General features: G+C 39.1%; 1 protein-coding gene and 2 pseudogenes across 2 annotated transcripts in view; 2 read left to right on the top strand and 1 right to left on the bottom strand.

The window, feature by feature from the left end:
• Positions 1-1,128, top strand: part of LOC116095918 — a 6,228-nt pseudogene extending 5,100 nt beyond the window's left edge.
• Positions 1,129-1,778: 650 nt separating this feature from the next.
• Positions 1,779-2,788, top strand: LOC116095861 (annotated as a pseudogene).
• A 2,871-nt stretch (positions 2,789-5,659) lies between these two features.
• The window catches only part of Rnf128 (ring finger protein 128), a 115,239-nt gene continuing 102,917 nt past the window's right edge, over positions 5,660-17,981 (bottom strand). For both annotated transcript variants that reach the window (XM_031368613.1, XM_031368623.1), the window contains 4 exons: positions 15,124-15,206; positions 14,263-14,359; positions 13,330-13,498; positions 5,660-7,073 (listed from right to left, as the gene is read on the bottom strand). In XM_031368613.1, the coding sequence (XP_031224473.1) occupies positions 6,940-7,073; positions 13,330-13,498; positions 14,263-14,359; positions 15,124-15,206 (483 nt within the window). In that variant the 3' untranslated portion in view covers positions 5,660-6,939. The remainder of the gene's footprint in view (positions 7,074-13,329; positions 13,499-14,262; positions 14,360-15,123; positions 15,207-17,981) is intronic.

Here is a 17,981-nt window from a genome sequence, read left to right as displayed (position 1 = left end):
TTACTATTAGAGGAATGTCATTTAAAGTTTTGTTGTTCCAAGTGTGGATCCCAGACCATCATCATCTGATCACCTGGAAGCTAGAAATCTTAGACTCCACCCTACACTAGAGCAGCTCAACTAGAACATACATTTTAACAAAATCCCCAGGTAATTTGTGGGAAGATAAAGTTGTAGATGCACTGATTTAAAGCAAATTGGATATTTGAAAACTAAACTACCACAAATTAGTGGCCATTAAATAGGTTTGCCTAAAGTCCCTCAGAAGCATCATTATTAAAAATATAAGCTCTGCCTACATAAGGTGGTTTATATTGCTCTTAAAAAAAGATTCTAATTGGGAGCTGACTTCATCATGTCCCTGGGGGACAATTTCTACTTCACTGGAGTACATGATGCCAATGACAAGAGGTTCCAGGAGACCTTTGAGGACGTGTTCTCTGACCGTGCCCTTCGCAACATCCCCTGGTATGTGCTGGCTGGAAACCAAGATCACCTGGGCAATGTCTCGGCACAAATTGCCTACTCCAAGATCTCCAAGCGCTGGAACTACCCCAGCCCTTACTACCATTTGCGCTTCAAAATTCTACGTACAAAGCTAACTGTGGCCATCTTCATGCTGGACACAGTGATGCTGTGTGGCAACTCGGATGACTTTGCCAGTCAGCAGCCCAAAATGCCCCGAGACCTAGGAGTGGCCTGCACTCAGCTGTCCTGGCTCAAAAAGCAGTTGGTAGCAGCCAAGGAGGACTACGTTTTGGTGGCTGGCCACTACCCCTTCTGGTCCATCGCTGAGCATGGACCCACCCGCTGTCTCGTCAAGAATTTACGGCCCTTGTTGGCCACGTACGGGGTCACTGCCTACCTGCGTGGACATGACCACAACCTGCAGTATCTTCAGGACAAGAACGGTGTGGGCTGAGTGGGGCCGGCAATTTCATGGATCCCTCTGTGCGACATCAAAGAAAGGTCCCCAATGGCTACCTGTGCTTTCACTATGGATCCGAGGACTCCCTAGGCGGCTTCACCTACATGGAGATAAGCTCCAAAGAAATGAGCATCACATATGTAGAAGCCTCTGGGAAATCACTCTTCAAAACCAGCCTTCCCAGGCGACCCAGACCCTGAACACCTGCCAGGGTCCTGCTTGTCCCCTGATGAGTCTGAGGGAGGAAGCCTCCTCAGGCGTGGTGGGTGGGCCCTGTAAGGACCTCGGCCACAGGCAGCTGAGTGGGAAGGTGAACCGGACAGAGGCTTACAAGAAAAAAGTATGCTCCCATCAACTGGCCCCCACAGCCAGGCTCGTCCCTGAGGTTTTGAGGTAGCTTTCTCCGGGAACGAGGCTTTCTTTTAAGTCAAGCATCTTACTGTCACTACTATTCAATAAAACAATAGTTGACTGAGGCTGTTAAAAAAAAAGATTCTATTAGTATCTGTTCATTAACATTTTCTGGTAACTTCTGGTAATGGTAAAAAAAAAAAAAACATGATATCAGTTGGGGTTACAGCTAAAAAGGGAACTTGCTGTTAACCAGCCATAGTCATTTCTATACTTTTCTCTTTAAACACCAACAAGTATAGTATGAGTACCTTACTAAACTCATGAAATTGCTTCCATACTAAAAGGAAGTTGAGGACTAGAGAGATTTCTCAGTGGTAAGTACTTGCTGCATTAAGCAAGAAAATGTGAATAAAAAGTTTAGAGCAGTCTCTGCCCATCCCTGTTCCAGAGACAGCCGCACCTTCTTGTATAGTGCCATCCTCATCCCATAGACAAGATGGTGAAGGTCAGTGTGAATGGATTTGGCTGTATTGGGTGCCTAGTTACAGGGGTGGGGGCTGCCTTCTGCTCTGGATCTGGCAAAGTGGAGATTGTTGCCATCAACGACCCCTTCATTGACCTCAACTACATGGTTTACATGTTCCAGTATGACTCCACCCATGGCAAGTTCAACGGCACAGTCAAGGCTGAGAATGGGAAGCTTGTCATTAACAGGAAGCCCATCATCATCTTCCAAGAGCGAGATCCCACTAACATCAAATTGGATGCTGGTGCTGAGTATGTCGTGGAGTCTACTGGCATCTTCACCACCATGGAGAAGGCTGGGACCCACTTGAAGGGTGGGGCCAAAAGAGTCATCATCTCTGCCCCTTCTGCCAATGCCCCCATGTTTGTGATGGGTGTTAAACATGAGAAATATGACAACTCAGCAATGCATCCTATACCATCAATTGCTTAGACCCCCTGGCCAAGGTCATTCATGACAACTCTGGCATCCTGGAAAGGCTCATGACTATGGTCCATGCCATCATCACTGCCACTGAGAAGACTGTGGATGGCCCCTCTGGAAAGCTGTGGTGTGATGACATGGGGCTGCCCAGAACATCATCCCGGTATCCACTGGTGCTGCCAAGGCTGTGGGCAAGGTCATCCCAGAGCTGAACGGGAAGCTCACTGGCATGGACTTCCTTGTTCCTACCCTTCAATGTATCCACTGTGGATCTAACATGCCACCTGGAGAAACCTGCCAAGTATGAAGACATCAAGAAGGTAGTGAAACAGGCATCTGAGGGCCTACTAAAGGGCATCCTGGGCCACACTGAGGACCGGGTTGTCTCCTGCAACTTCATCAGCAACTCCCACTCTTCCACCTTTGATGCTGGGTCTGGCATTGCTCTCAATGACAACTTTGTAAAGCTCATCTCCTGGTATGACAATGAATACAGCTACAGCAACAGGGTGGTGGACCTCATGGCCTACATGCCCTACATGGCCTTCAAGGAGTAAGAAGCCCTGAATTACCCACCCCAGCAAGGACACTGAGAGCAAGAGAGAGGCCCTCAGTTGCTGAGGAGTTCCTACCCCAACACTGAGCATCTCCCTCACAATTTCCATCGCAGACCCCCATAATAACAGGAGGGGCCTAGGGAGCCCTCCCTACTCTTTTGAATATCATCAATAAAGTTCACTGCACTCCCTCCCCCCAAAAAAATCTAGAGCAACTATTCCCACCTATAATCCCAGGGCTGGGGTGGAGGAGCAAGGATGGGACATTAATGGGCTTTGCTGGCTGCCACCATAGCTCTGGGTTACTGAGAGACTTTGTCTCAAGGGAATAAGTGATAGAGCAGGACACCTGATGTCCTCCTTTAGCTTTTGTGCATGCCTTCATGCACATACAACACTCACACACACACACACACTCGCACGTACATGTACACACATACATACATACGCACACACACACCTGAAAGTCAAGTAATTCTCTAACTTTTCTTTTTTTTAAAGATTTATTTATTATTATACATAAGTACACTGTAGCTGTCTTCAGACGCATCAGAAGAGGGCGTCAGATCTCATTATGGGTGGTTGTGAGCCACCATGTGGTTGCTGGGATTTGAACTCAGGACCTTTGGAAGAGCAGCCGGTGCTCTTACCGGCTGAGCCATCTCACCAGCCCCAATTCTCTAACTTTTCACACAAGTAAGCTTTGTTGGTAGAGGACACCCCTAGAGATCAAAGTGACCATCACAAACCTTAATTTATTTCGTTCTCGTGTAATGTTTTAATTAAATCTTAGGATAGTTGTGATGAATGTGTGAAAATTAACTCCAAACAAAAACAATGAGCAAAGTAAATGACTAGAAATTTTCCTGTCTGAGTTAATAATTCTCTAACAACATATTTCACAAGTAAACAATCTCTCTCTATATGGAAGGAAGAAGACATGTCCCTAGCATGTCATTTGTGTCTAGGTTTTTTATTATATTGTGGGTAAATATAGATTTTTAACATGAAACCCAAATTCTACTAAATGTGAACTCATAAACCCCTATTTTTATGTTTACAACTTACCATACACATATTATCTACTGTCACTGATAAAAGAATCAGCCTATGTTGTGACTATAATGGGAGAGCATAATATAAAGTCTGATGCTTAAGCTAAAGTTTATCAAAATGGCAGTAGCGGGAAGTAATAAAATCCACAAGTGGCATGGATTCCCTCTCCTTTATAGATACCAGGAGACTCCAAAATATACATCAAGAGAATGATGTGTATATGAATGTGTGTGGTAGTATTATCTACAATGGCCAAAGGGGTAATACCCTAAGAATTCAGTAACTAATGAAAGGATAAACAAATGTCAGATGTTTGTATGGCAGAATATTACTCAACAATGAATAGGCATGAATTACTGGAATTAAATAGTATGAGTGAGCCTTGAAAATATTATGATAAAGGGAATCTGATCAGAAAACCTTTATTGAACAATTCTGTTTGTATGATATGTCTAAAATAGACATGCCTATAGAAATAAAAAGCAGACTGGTGAATGCATGTGTGGGCTGGAAATGGGAACAGGAATTGACTATCAGTTGGCATGAGGGTATGTTTTGGAGTAATGGAATAAGGACCTGAGTTTAAATCCTAACACCTATGTTAACAGGCTGAACTTGTTAACACCCAAGCACATGGAACTCGACCTCTGGGAGCTAACAACCCTTTCTGGCCACCCCTCACTACACATACATATGCATATACTCAGATATGTACACAAATAGTTTACTTTTTTCTAAGTTAAAAATACCTCTCTCACTGAACCAGCATGCATGTGGTCTACATGGGTCTGTGCCGTGTCCTCTGAACATATAGACACCACTTTAGTACTGTAATGAGACTCCTGAATGTGTGAACAAGTGGGCCTCTGATAACTGCGCTTGTTCTTGGGGCTTTTACTTTTCTATCAAATTGACTTGTCCAACTTCAATATGATTTTGTTTTATATTTTATTTTGTTAAGATCTAAATTCTTGGGTGTTTTTTGTTTGTTTGTTTGTTTGTTTGTTTTTTGAGACAGGGTTTCTCTGTATAGCTCTGGCTGTCCTGGAACTCACTCTGTAGACCAGGCTGGCCTCGAACTCAGAAATCTGCCTGCCTCTGCCTCCCAAGTGTTGAGATTAAGGATCTAAATTCTTATATGCAAAAAAATACCTCTCTAAAAATAAGCCCCATAAACTTCAACTCTTTGAAAATACAGGGAATACTCACATTGCACGTGTGCTGTCACTTAAAATATGTTTACGCTGATTTTGATAATTATGGTCCTGTGGTGATCCAAGTATCTGTGTATTCTTCAAATGTTTAGTACAAGAAAAGACATGTTCTGATTCATTGACATCCCACCAATCATACAGTCAAAAGAGAAAACTGGATGAAAGCTTTAAAACACTGAACCAATCCCCATGTCATGAATGGTATGGGTATAGGTTACTATCAAGAACTTTTTTGTAACTCTTAGTTTTTTATTCACTTTACATCCAGATCACAGCCCCACTCCCTCCTCTCATCTCTGGACTTGGACTGCCTGGTTAGGCGTAAAGACCTTTTAACCATGCATTTTACTACCGATCAGTTTTATTATTCAGTTTGTGTGACACCTAAAACTAGTTCACAGTCTGTTCAGTGAGATCAGAATGGCAGCTCCTCCCTTTCTGGGTAAGATCATATGTAAAGATCACATTAGAGGTTCTGTCTATATCGATCAAATATATCAATGACCATTTACACCCAACTATTCTGCCCTCTCCACAGTAGGTGTATTAGCTACAAAAGTCAGCTAGCACACGAGAGCTAAACTGAACACCAGATGCAATCTTTCATTGGAATATTTTATTTACATTTTATATTTAAAGAGAATCAGTACAAATCGGGGCATATTTACAGCATTTTCAAATCGGTGTACAAGAATGCAATGGTTTCATCCATTATATATTCAGCAAACAAAAATACACGTCTGTTCTATTTTTGTCTAAATTCCTCGGGAATTTTCACTGGGAACAAAACTAATGGACAAGCCACACAAAGTAGAAATAAAGTGCATGTTCTCAATAGCTCTATTTAACTTTGGTGGTTGAAGCTTCAAACTTTATATTAAGGCACCTGGAATCCCCCCTTCCCTTGATTCTTTTTCAAACACCAACAAAATGTATTCACAAAATTTTAGATATATGGATAGAATTTAAATTTAATGTAATTAGAGACCACAAGGCCAAATGTAAACTCAATTTTCAAAGTCAACATTGTTTGGAAACTATTTTCCACAGACAAATTTTACAGAATATTTTCTATAGCTGAATTCTACACAGTAACCAGTTACCAATTTTCTATAATTTATTCAGCTATTACTATTTTCAAATCTGATGGTAGTTTCTATCCTGTGCTCTTGAAAATGTCAAGTTTGAGAAATAGTTTACAATATTTTTGTAAGAAAATTTTTATGTCTATAATCTTGTGTGGTGTCACTAATACACTGATCAACCAATTCAGTTCATATTTTTCTGACAAAACTATACTCAACACTCACATGAAATACATACACAGCTTAGTCTTAAAATGAAAGAGTTAAATGAGTATTTTGCTTTAATCTTGTACTATCAACTGAACGCCTAAGTTCGCATTGCTTTTTTTTTTTAATTTTTATTTTTTACAAATTCCAGATCAATATAAGCACCTGGAGACAAACCCTGACACATAGAGCCCAAGCTACAGTAGTAGTATGGTTTAATTATGACACTATCATAAAACAAAGTGATTACAGCTACTCCACATTTTTAAAGCAATGTATTTTTTTTTATAACAAAGTTGTTGTAAATGAAAAAACCTGGCTACTTGCAGACGGTTCGGAATCTTTAAAAATGTTGCTATCACTATCACCAAGAGGAAACTTGCCTATGAAAAACGTTATAGTGAGTTTGTGGGAAATGGTACTGGGTTAAATATGTTAAGCCATTTAACTATAGTATAATATAAGTCATCTCAGCACTTTCAGTATCATTTTTTGTTTTAAGCTTTACCCAGTTCATTCATAGTAAACTAGGCCCTGATTGGCAGTCTTGTTGTTATTAACGGTTCAAGTTTTCTATTGACACAGATTTTTAAGATTTGATTTCTCGAACAGCCGTCTCTTGCTCAGGAGTTTCATCTTCTTCAAAGGTTGGGTTGTCAACATGGGGAACAACATCCACAGCCACAGAATTTGCCTCATGGTTTACCAGCTGGAGATTTTCATCTGGACACAGAAGGGAAACTGTTAGAATGATAGCACCTTTCTTTTTTTTTTTTCCAAGGCAGAAGTCTGCACTCATTTCCAAGAAGGCTTCCTTATTCAATACCATCATATTCTGATAATTACTTTTTAATACTATGTGACTTTTAAAAAAAAATCCAAGTGTGGGATGCCCAAGTGTGGCTAGCCTGAGCTACAAAGTACATTTTCAGGCTGGCCAAGGCTACAGTATGAGATCCTAGCTCAAAAAAAAAATCATAATTTATATTGTTTCCCTTAAGGCACTTTTGGCATTATTGATTTATGATTCTTGTTTTTTTTTTATTTATGTTCATGTGCTTACTTTTACCTAAATTATAAACTCACTAAGGGCAAAAGTTATATCTTTTGCATTTTTCTTTTCTAAATATAGTAGGTCTTAAGCCTGGCTGCACATTACTGTCACTTGGGCTATTTGAATGTAACTGTATCGTAAATAAAATACATAATCATCCTAGAAGAAAAAAGGTGGGGGGTGGACAAAAAGACACCTAAGTAACTTCAAGCCATATGGCTAAAAGGAAATGGATTGTACCGTAGTTGCTAAAGTATTTTACATTTCTGCTAGAATTGAAAGGTCAAGTAGATTTATATTTTGGACAAGGAAAGCCTTTCTCCTTTCACTGTCACTATAACGAATTCCAAGGAAGACCGGGAGGATCATCTCAAATGAGGCCAGTGGTGTGCAGCTGTAATGACATACATCCAGCAGTAGAAACCCAGTGTCTTCCAGATAAGAGAGGGGTGGGGCAAGAAAAGAAAGGGAAGAGGAGCTTTGTGAATAAACATGCATCACCTAGCCTTGTTCTTTGAAAAAAAAAATGACTGTAATAACCACCCTGTGACAATAAGTGAGTATGCCTAGTACCCATATCCTGCTTTTGATATAAAAATCTCTAGGCAAAGAACTCTTAAAGAAATGGCAGATTCTGGGACAGAGAGTATATAAGGTTAACCTAGATTCTAGCCTAAGTGTTAGCAAACTACACTTTGCAGAGCCAAAACCACAATTAAGAGTGCTTTTCCCTGAGTGAGCATACATGGAATACTCCATGGCCCAGGCACATATCCAACAGAGGCCTGATTTATCTGGCCTCAGTGGGAGAGGATGCCCTTAATCCTGTAGAGACTTGATGTGCCAAGGTGGGGCATACCCTGGGGGACACCCCCTCAGAGGAGAAGGGGATGGGGTGAAAAACTCTTCGAGGGGGGACTTGGAGGAGGCAACATTTGAGATGTAAATAAATAAAATAACTAAAAGAGTGCTTTTCACATTTTAAAAGCATTTTCAAAACCAACCAACCCTCCCTAAAGAGACACACAAAAATAATACATATATGGCAACAGAAACATATGTGGCCCTCAATCCCTAAATATTTACTGCCTGGTCCCTTAAAGGGGAAAAAAGGCAACCTAAGACAAAAAAAACCTGCTATGGTAACAGAAAGCAAGGAAGTCAAAAAGAATAAAAAACCCAAGCTAACCAACATTCTGAAGACAGAACTGGGGACTTTATGAGCAACAGACAAATCATGAAACTGACAAAGAATGAAAGAAGTTCTGTGATCTCACTCTACTATAAATAACCCAATAAAATGGAAAAGGAATGGCTCCTCCTTATATTTGAACATTAATATGTGTGGGAAGAATGACAGAATTAGCAAATCACTATTTGATGAATAATTATAACAGGAAGTATCAATTAGCGTGAAAGCTGGCCAGAAAGGAACCACGAGAAACAAGATGCGTGCATAGTTTCTAAGCATCTAACAAAAAGATATTCAATAATTACAAATGGAAAATAGTAACTTTCAAGAGAAGAATTTGGCAGACAAAACCCTTAGCCAAGTGAAGAAAGTTCAAATCATTTGCAATGAGAACATTGTGTGCCTCATAATCTGTGCTGCTGACTGGGATATAGCAGCCGCTTCTCTGGCACTCCCACCAGAAATGGACAGTGATTTAATTATCATGAAGCTGCAGACAAGGCTAAGTAAAGGAACAGGTTTTATAAAGTAACAGAAAAGTAATATTCAAAAGTATTAACCTCATGAAAGGCAAATATTAAGGAAGTGCCATGGAGCGGAGAGCAAGGAGACGTAAAAGTAAATTAAATGAGGCATCTTGAGACAGAAAAGGGACATGCATGGGCCAGCTGCTAAAGCTGAACAAGGTCTCTAGTAAATCTTTCATCAAGTCATTGCCTAAGTTCCATATAAGTATATGGGTATATAAGATGTTTACATTAACAGAGGCCAGCAAATGGTAGATGGGTATTCTCTGTACAATTATTGAAATTTAACTTTCTTATTCAATCTGAAGTTGTTTCAAAATTAAAATAAAAACTAACTGTAATTAATTAAGCACCATCCATCATGAATTCTGATTTAATTGCTCTAAAGTATTTTTTATATGCCATGCTTTTTAAAATTTTAATTTAATTTATCTTTTACTTGATCACTCCTTTGCCCCCCTTCTGGTCATTCCTCCCACAATCTTTCCACCCTCTGCCCTCTCCTTCTCCTCTGAGTGGGTTGGGGACCCCCTTGGGTATCCCTCCCCACCATGTATGCCATGATTTTTTTTAAATCTCTCCATGTGATTCTGACATACAGCCAGGTTGACAACCAGGGGATGTACTCTCAGTGTGGCTTCACTCCACGAAATTTGTTAGAGATACAAATTTTCAGGCTCCCCTTAAAACCCACTGAGTCAACAAATCCTCCAGGAAATTAGGGATGTAGTTAACTATGAAGACTAGTATACTAGCAGAACTGATCCCAATGTGCTACATAGATGAAGTGAATATGTATTTACAAAGTTATAAATATCAACTTTCATTGCAATTACCAGTGACAAATATGCAAGATCACCAAACCAGCCATATACACAGACCAGACTGAATTAGAATCTAAGTGGTCATTTTTTTTTCAGGACAAATTTACATATCTCAGGCAGCAGGGTGTGCTGAGTAGAAAGCAGGTTAGTATAAGATGCTCTAGAGGAACTAAAAGCTGTCTGAAACAATTTCGTTTCCTAAATGCATTAATAGAAACTTGTGGTTATGGATGTTCAAGTGAAATAAAGGCTTCTCTGAGAGGCAAGTTTTCGAAGGCAGAGCAGGTGTCAGACTGAGAAAGTTAGAGTGGAATGGCATAGAGATATGCAGGGAGCTCACACTGCAGCTATATATGGAAGATTAGAAATTAGGGGGACAGACCTGAGAAAATAAACTGAACCAACTGGAAAGGAGTGAAGAATCTAGGGAAGGAGAATCCTTAAGGCCTCAAAGTGGGTACCACTGCCATTCATCCAGGTAAGGATGTAGGCGGAGCATGGATCATTATTTCATTTGCTATTTAAATGATCTGCAGAGTCTCTTCTGTTTCCCCACCCTCCTAAGCAACCCCTACAGGAACTGAACACAATCAAGTAGGATGGAATTTTTTTATACAAAAAAAAAAACTAGCACAAATTAAATTATCTTTTATCTCCACCGAATTCTCCATTAGGGGAACACAAGATCATCAAGACAAAGAAACAATGACTCAGTATTATAGGTAGAACAATCCACAGATAATTAAGATTCCTATGAGTGTGCTCAAGGAAATGTCTACAGATTAGGTTGCAAAAAATACAGAGTTAGCTTTGACATAGTTGTGTGCCTCGTGACATCTTCAGAAATGATATCTATGGCACTGATAAAGCCATAGCGGGCAAAGGTTTATGTCATGGGAAGCTGAAATGTTCACAAGCTATTGTAGTACTTCATTTCCTCCACTTTTACATTAACATTGGGTTACTTCGAAGTAAGGACCAAGGGAAAACTTTCAAACCAAGAAAAACACAGAGCTGCCAGGCAGAGGATCAGGAATTCAAGGCCAGTGTGGGCTAAATGACACCCTGTATCAAAAAGACAAAAACTGAACACACATTCAAAAAAGCAGATTCCCAGCTCTCTGGAATCATTTAAGGTAGGCAGATATGATTTTTGGTAATGGCTTAAACCAAAATGCACCTCACATCCCATAAAAATGTAATCTTTAACTGTATAATTCAACTGGGGAGTGTAGTCAAATTGTGGTATGTAAGAGGCTCTGGTTTCCATGGCTAACAATGCAAAAAAAAGAAAAAGAAAAAGAAAAAAAAAAGACATAGCTCAAAGGGTTTTGTTATAACCACCAAATTTTGCAACTATCACCACTACCTAATTTTATTTTTTTAAAAGAAGTAGTATTATTTAGTTTTTGTATATGAGTGTTCTGCCTACATGTATATATATATGTACCTTGGTACCCTCGGAGGTCAGAAGCTAAAGCCATGTGATGCCCTGGAACTGGAGTTACAGACAGTTATGAACCATCATGTGGATGCTAAATAACAGAGTCAAAATTAGTGCAAGAGCAAGGGGTGCTCCTAACCATCGAGCCATCTTGATGGCCTCTACCTAATTTTAGAACCAAGAAAAACACAGAGCTGCCAGACATTTCTGTCTCTCCCAAAAGAAATCCCTTACCTACTGTCTGTCATTTTCAATCCTTATCCTCGGACTGCAGCAACCACGAATCTGCTACCTGACTATAATGGTGCACCTAGCCTGGATTCTTCATATAAATAAAATGGTAAGTAAGGCACACTGGTGTTGGATTGTAATCTTAGCACTTTGGAGGTGAAGGTTATCCTCAGCTAAACACCAAGTTCAAGGCCAATCTGGCTTCTACAAGACCCTGTCTCAAAAATCAAAAGGAAACAAGTAACAATGGAATCCTACAGCATACAATATGTGGTGGTCCTTTGTGTCTAGAAGCTTAGTAGAGTGTTTTCAAGACTCATGCCTGTGTAGTATCTATCAATAAAAAAAATTAAATTTATTGATGGTGTGTATTTGCATATGCATGTGTGTGCACATGTGCATGCATGTATGTGTGTGTGCATTTGTGTGTATAGGTCAAAGAACTGAAGAGAGTCAGTCTCTCTACAAACCAAATCCTGGGATTAAATTTAGGTTGTCAGAGTTAGGAACAAGCTTCTTACCCCTTGAGGCATCTTGCTGGCTTTTCCCCCCTAATTTGTTGACAGGTCTTCCTATATAACCCAAGCTATCCTTAAACTTGTGGCATTCCTTCTACCTCTGCCTCCCAAGTGCTCTGATTATAAGCATGAGTTGCCATATTTTGCACATCATTCCTTTTTTGTTGATGCTGTTTTTGTTTATGTTTCGAGATGGGGATCTCACTGTGTAGCCCTGAATGTCCTGAAACTTATAATATAGACCAGGCTGGCCTTGAACTCACAGAGACCAGCTTGCTTCTGTCTGAGTGCTGGGATTAAAGCTATGTACCACCATGTCCGGCACCTTCTGTTATACACATACACCAAATTTTGTTTATTTGCTTGTCAGTTAATAGACAAACCCTTTTCACTTTGGCACTATTAGGAACACTGTTGGAAACACTCATGTACTAGTTTTTGTGTGGGCATATGTTTTCACTTATCTTGGCAAAAGATATACTTAGCAATGGGAAAAAGAAAGAAAAACATCAAGAGAGTGAGGTTAGAGAAAGGAAAAATAATTTATATGGAGATTTGATATTTTTAGAAGTAACAAATAACCTCCAAATATCCTCATTCATGTAAAATTACTAAACTGTAATAATAATTTCACATGAATTCCAAATAATATGTGCAACCTGAGTATCTAACAATGGATTCATATCCTAGAAAAGTCAACAGGTGGCAGCATATACCATTGTTCAACCTAGTTTCCTATCTGCAAAATGGATTTCTGAGAAGAGAGGCAGAAACCTAGCTTTTATAAAATCAAATTCTTCTATTATTTCCAGGGTCCTTTATTCTACATTCTGATTTATCAGTACTAAACAATGGCTTCTAAAGTTTAAAGTTGCTCTTTTGCCTCAGTAAGGAGTCAACTAGCCAACATTTAAATGGCCCAGGGCACTTTCCAACAAAACTCTCCTTTTGTGAATAATCCCAATTCCTTCTGCATGTCATCTATTTTGGGAATACTTGAATATGTATGTCCTCTTTGAATATGCATATACTTTATGGCAGGAGTACATCTTTTATTGTGCCATTTTAAATAGAAAAAACTTGAAATGGCATAAGGAATAAGTGAAACAACTAGCTACTAAAAAGCAAGCTGTGTGGTCCACAGTGGATTACTTGTAATGAGCCCACTGCTCTTCAGTACTGTGCTTACTTGCTGATTGTGCGTGTTCCTCCAGAGGCGGCTCATCTGCTCCCTGTACTGAAGCATATCCAGATGATGCAGTTTCACTGCGATTGTCCTCTTCATGGGGAGAGGCAGTATTAGATGCTTCATTAGAAACAGGAACTTGTAAAGACACTGATCCATCTTCAACATCCACCTTTGAAAAGCATTTGAACAAAATCAGACGTTTGGAGTACATGCATTACATTAGGCTATGATTATGATGTTTTCATTGGTGGTAACTTACAGAAATATTTCTTAGCCTCATAAACCTCTAATCCATTTTCACGATCACAAAAATCTCTGGCTGGCCCCAGTCGCAGTAGCTGGGGTAGGAATTGGCTCTACCAGTGGAATATATATGTATTCATTTGGCTGATCCCTTTACCTCGAAATGTAATGGCTGGTACAAAGTAGGCACTCAGTATATATTAATATATGCTACTCTGTCACAAAAGAGAATGGAGAATTGCTTTCATCTGCACATTTCTGTTAAGTTAAAAAGATTTTATTGAGTTGCTATTTATTGTATCTTGACGATAAGTTTTTTCATTAACCAAATACAAAATTATAATTTTATTATGCTTTCTGAAACTAACATGGTGATAAATGACAAATTTGATAATTGTAATAATGACAAAGTTAATACAGAAAAGTAGATAACACCTGGGTAGTTTATATAGTTATCAGTCCTAATTATGATCCAAATAATAAGTATATTTGAGAAGAAGGAAAATATATATGTCTAAGATGGTAGAAATCTCCCTGTGTATATGAAAGAAACATGCCTAATTTTAGGGATAAACTGTGATTTGTCCATTACCTACCCAGAGAGAGAATTTATTTTCATGAATGCCCCCCCAGACATATAAATAGCACACTGCTGAAGTTCCTTCAGAGAAAGAATATAGCAACATTTACCTCAATTCCCAGAGCTTTGAGAATGTCACACTTGCACATGGGGCAAGTCCTGTGCTCTAACAGCCACGGGTCCACACATGTCTTATGGAAAATATGACTAATGAAGGAGAAAAGAGATAATTTAGTTATAACACGTGAAACAGCAATAACACTTTGACATACACATAAACACACACTCAGATTACACTTATTCTTTGCATGGATATCTTTTTCCCCCATTAGACATGCCTTTAAGAATGGAGCCACAAGAATAGATTCTGGAGATTTCATAATACAGAGCTCTTAAATGTAACCGCATTACTCTAGCTTCAAAAAGCTATTTTTAATATTCCTAACTTGAAAATGGCTACCTGATTTAACTCTGTTGGTATTTCAAATGTTACAATATTAAAAGTATCAATCAGTTCCCTACTCTAAAATAAAATCACCATTCTCAGTAACAGAATGTTATAGTACTGAGTATAACACAGGATCAGTGCTGAGGCAATGAAATATGCTCCAAGAATCCCACTAATAGTTAAGAGGAAACATGTTAAGAATAACCTTCCAGGAGAGTAAGTTTTTAAAAGAATCTAAAGAGGAAAGACTTCAAAATAGGGCACCAAGATGATTTTAGTTTTTCTCAATAGAAATATTAGAATAAATTTAAAATAATCATGTACTAAACACACACACACACACACACACACACACACACACACTGCTGACTAAGTTTCTCAGCTTCCTGCACAGAAAATAAGCTGTTGAGAACAAACTGTACGGGATTCTGGTGATATATCAATTTTTAAGCATTCAAAATAGTTTTCCTTCATCATGTGAATTTTGGGGATATTATTTTTATAGATATGAGATGAAACTTACTTGCAGGTTAGGATGCGTACCAAATCATTTGGCTTATAGAGCTCAATGCACACAGCACAGCTATCTCCATCAGGACCAATTTCCTATGGATAAAGAGTTAACGTGACTCAAAGAAGAAAAAGTTTCAATGGTGATTTAAACTTGATACTTTGAGGAGGTCCACAAAATACAGAAAAAACAAAGTGACTTAACTATAGAAAGTTATTTGTAAGTTTTATTATATTCTCTAAAAAAGGTATAATTTATATTTAGTAAAAGTCAGCCATTTAGTTTATAGTTCTACATGTTCTGAAGAACATATGCAGTGATCGAATTCCCACCACAATAAGGTATAGAATAGTGACATATCAATAAACCAATCCCTATCCCCTTAGGAACTAAGCCTTCCTCTCATTCTCAACCTCTGCCCATAGCTGATATACTTTTCAATTTCTATAGCTTAGGCTTTTAATAATAACGCCATATAAATAGAACCATATACTATATCTAGCTTTTGAGGCTCAGTTCCTTCACAAGGTTTTTGATATTCAGGGGTGTTATTATAAGTAGCAGTAGGACTCTCTTACCCTTTTATTACTATATTTTATTCCATGATATGAGTATTCTACAGTTTATCTATGGATTTGGATTCTTCTAAGTTTGAACAATTTCTAGTAACTATGTTTAGGAATTTAATGGGAATATAGGGGTTTCCTTCCTTTAGGGGTGAATATCTAGCATGATAAGTACATTTTTAACTTCATGTTTTGCAGGGCAGTCATGATCATTTAGTATTATCACCAGAAGACACATAAGAACTCCAGACAGAGACTGTACATATTCACCAGGTCTTGGTTTTTCCAGTTATTTTCACTTTTAGCCAGGCTAATGAATGTATACTGGTCTCACATGTGGTTCTAACTTCGTATTTCTCTAATGACCAGTGACATTGAGTATCCTTTTGTATACTTCTCAGCCATATGTCCCTTTGATGAAATGTCTATTTAGCATACTAATAACATTGCTTAATTTTAAAGAAATATTGTTATTGTTGTGAGTTACCAAGTAGGAGCTGGGAATTGAACCCAGGACTTGTGTAAAAACAGTCAGTGTCCTTAAACTCTGAACCATCTCCTCAGCCCATGTTTATTCAAAGTAATAAGCACACATAATAGTATTTTTCATTATGTTCATTTTATTCTCTGTTATTTTTATTTTTATTTTTTGTTAGATATTTTCATTTTTTCATTCTTTTCTTTTTGGAGTACAAGTTTTTTATTAGATATTTTCTTTATTTACATTTCAAACTCTATCTCCTTTCCTGGCTTCCCTTCTGTTTTTTTCTTTGTTTGTTTGTTTGAGACAGGGTTTCTCTGTGTAGCCTTGGCTGTCCTAGAACTCAGTCTGTAGACCAGGCTGGCCTCGAACTCACCAGTTTCCCTTCTGAAAAAAAACAAAACAAAAAACCTTGTTCCCTTCCCCTCCCCCTGATCACCAGCCCCCCCTCCTCTCCTGCTTACGGGCCCTGGCATTCCCCTACACTGGGGCATAGAACCTTCACAGGGCTAAGGGCCTCTCCTCCCTTTGATGACCAACTTGGCCATCCTCTGTTTTACACATGCTGCTGGAGCCATCAGTCCCACCATGTGTACTCTTTGGTTGGTGGTTTAGTCTCTGGGAGCTCTAAGGGTACTGGTTAGTTCATGTTATTGTTCTTTCTATGGGGCTGCAAACCCTTCAGCTCCTTGGGTCCTTTCTCTAGCTCCTTCATTGGGGACCCTGTGCTCAGTCCAGTGGATGGCTGTGAGCCTCTACTTCTGTATTAGTCAGGTACTGTCAGAGCCTCTCAGGAGTCAGCTATACCAGGCTCCTGTCAGCTAGTACTTGCTGGCATCCACAATAGTGTCTGGGTTTAGTGACTGAATATGGGATGGATTCCCAGGTGGAGCAGTCTCTAGGTTGTCCTTCCTTCAGTCTCTGCTCCATAGTTTGTCTCTGCAACTCCTTCCATGGGTATTTTGTTCCCCCTTCTAAGAAGGATTGAAGTATCCACATTTTGGTCTTCCTTCTTCTTGAGTTTCTTGTGGTTTGTGGATTGTATTTTGGGTATTCCGAGCTTCTGGTCTAATGAACCCACACACACCTAGGGTCACTTGATCTTTGACAAAGGAGCTAAAACCACCTAGTGCAAAAAAGACAGTATTTTCAACAATTGGTGCTGGCTCAACTGGCAGTTAGCACATAGAAGAATGTAAATCGATCCACTTCTATCTCCTTGTACAAAACTCAACTCCAAGTGGATCAAGGACCTCCACATAAAACCAGATACACTGAAACTAACAGAAAAGAAAGTGGGGAAGACCCTCGAGTACATGGGCACAGGGGAATATTTCCTGAACAGAACACCAATAGCTTATGCTCTAAGATCAAGAATTGACAAATGGGACCGCATAAAATTTAAGGCAAAGGACACTGTTAATAAGACAAAATGGCAATCAACAAATTGGGAAAAGGTCTTTATCAATCCTACATCTGATAGAGAGCTAATATCCAATATATACAAAGAACTGTATATATTGAAGTTAGACTCCAGAGAACCAAATAACTCTATTAAAAAATGGGGTACAGAGCTAAACAAAGGATTTTGTTATCAGATATTTTCTTTATTTACATGTCATACGATATCTCTTTTCCAAGTTTCCCCTCTGAAAAAAAAATAAAAATAAACCCCAAAACAATAACAAAACTCTGTTCCCTGCCCACTCCCCCTGCTCGCCACCCCACCCTCTCCTGCTTACTGGCCCTGGCATTCCCCTACACTGTGGCATAGAACCTTCACAGGGCTAAGAGCCTCTCCTCCCATTGATGACCAACTTGGC

This window comes from Mastomys coucha, chromosome X, assembly GCF_008632895.1.
Source record: "Mastomys coucha isolate ucsf_1 chromosome X, UCSF_Mcou_1, whole genome shotgun sequence".
NCBI classification, from domain to species: domain Eukaryota; kingdom Metazoa; phylum Chordata; class Mammalia; order Rodentia; family Muridae; genus Mastomys; species Mastomys coucha.
The sequence above is the reverse complement of the archived record's forward strand: the minus strand, read 5'-3'. Positions and strand labels throughout refer to the sequence as shown.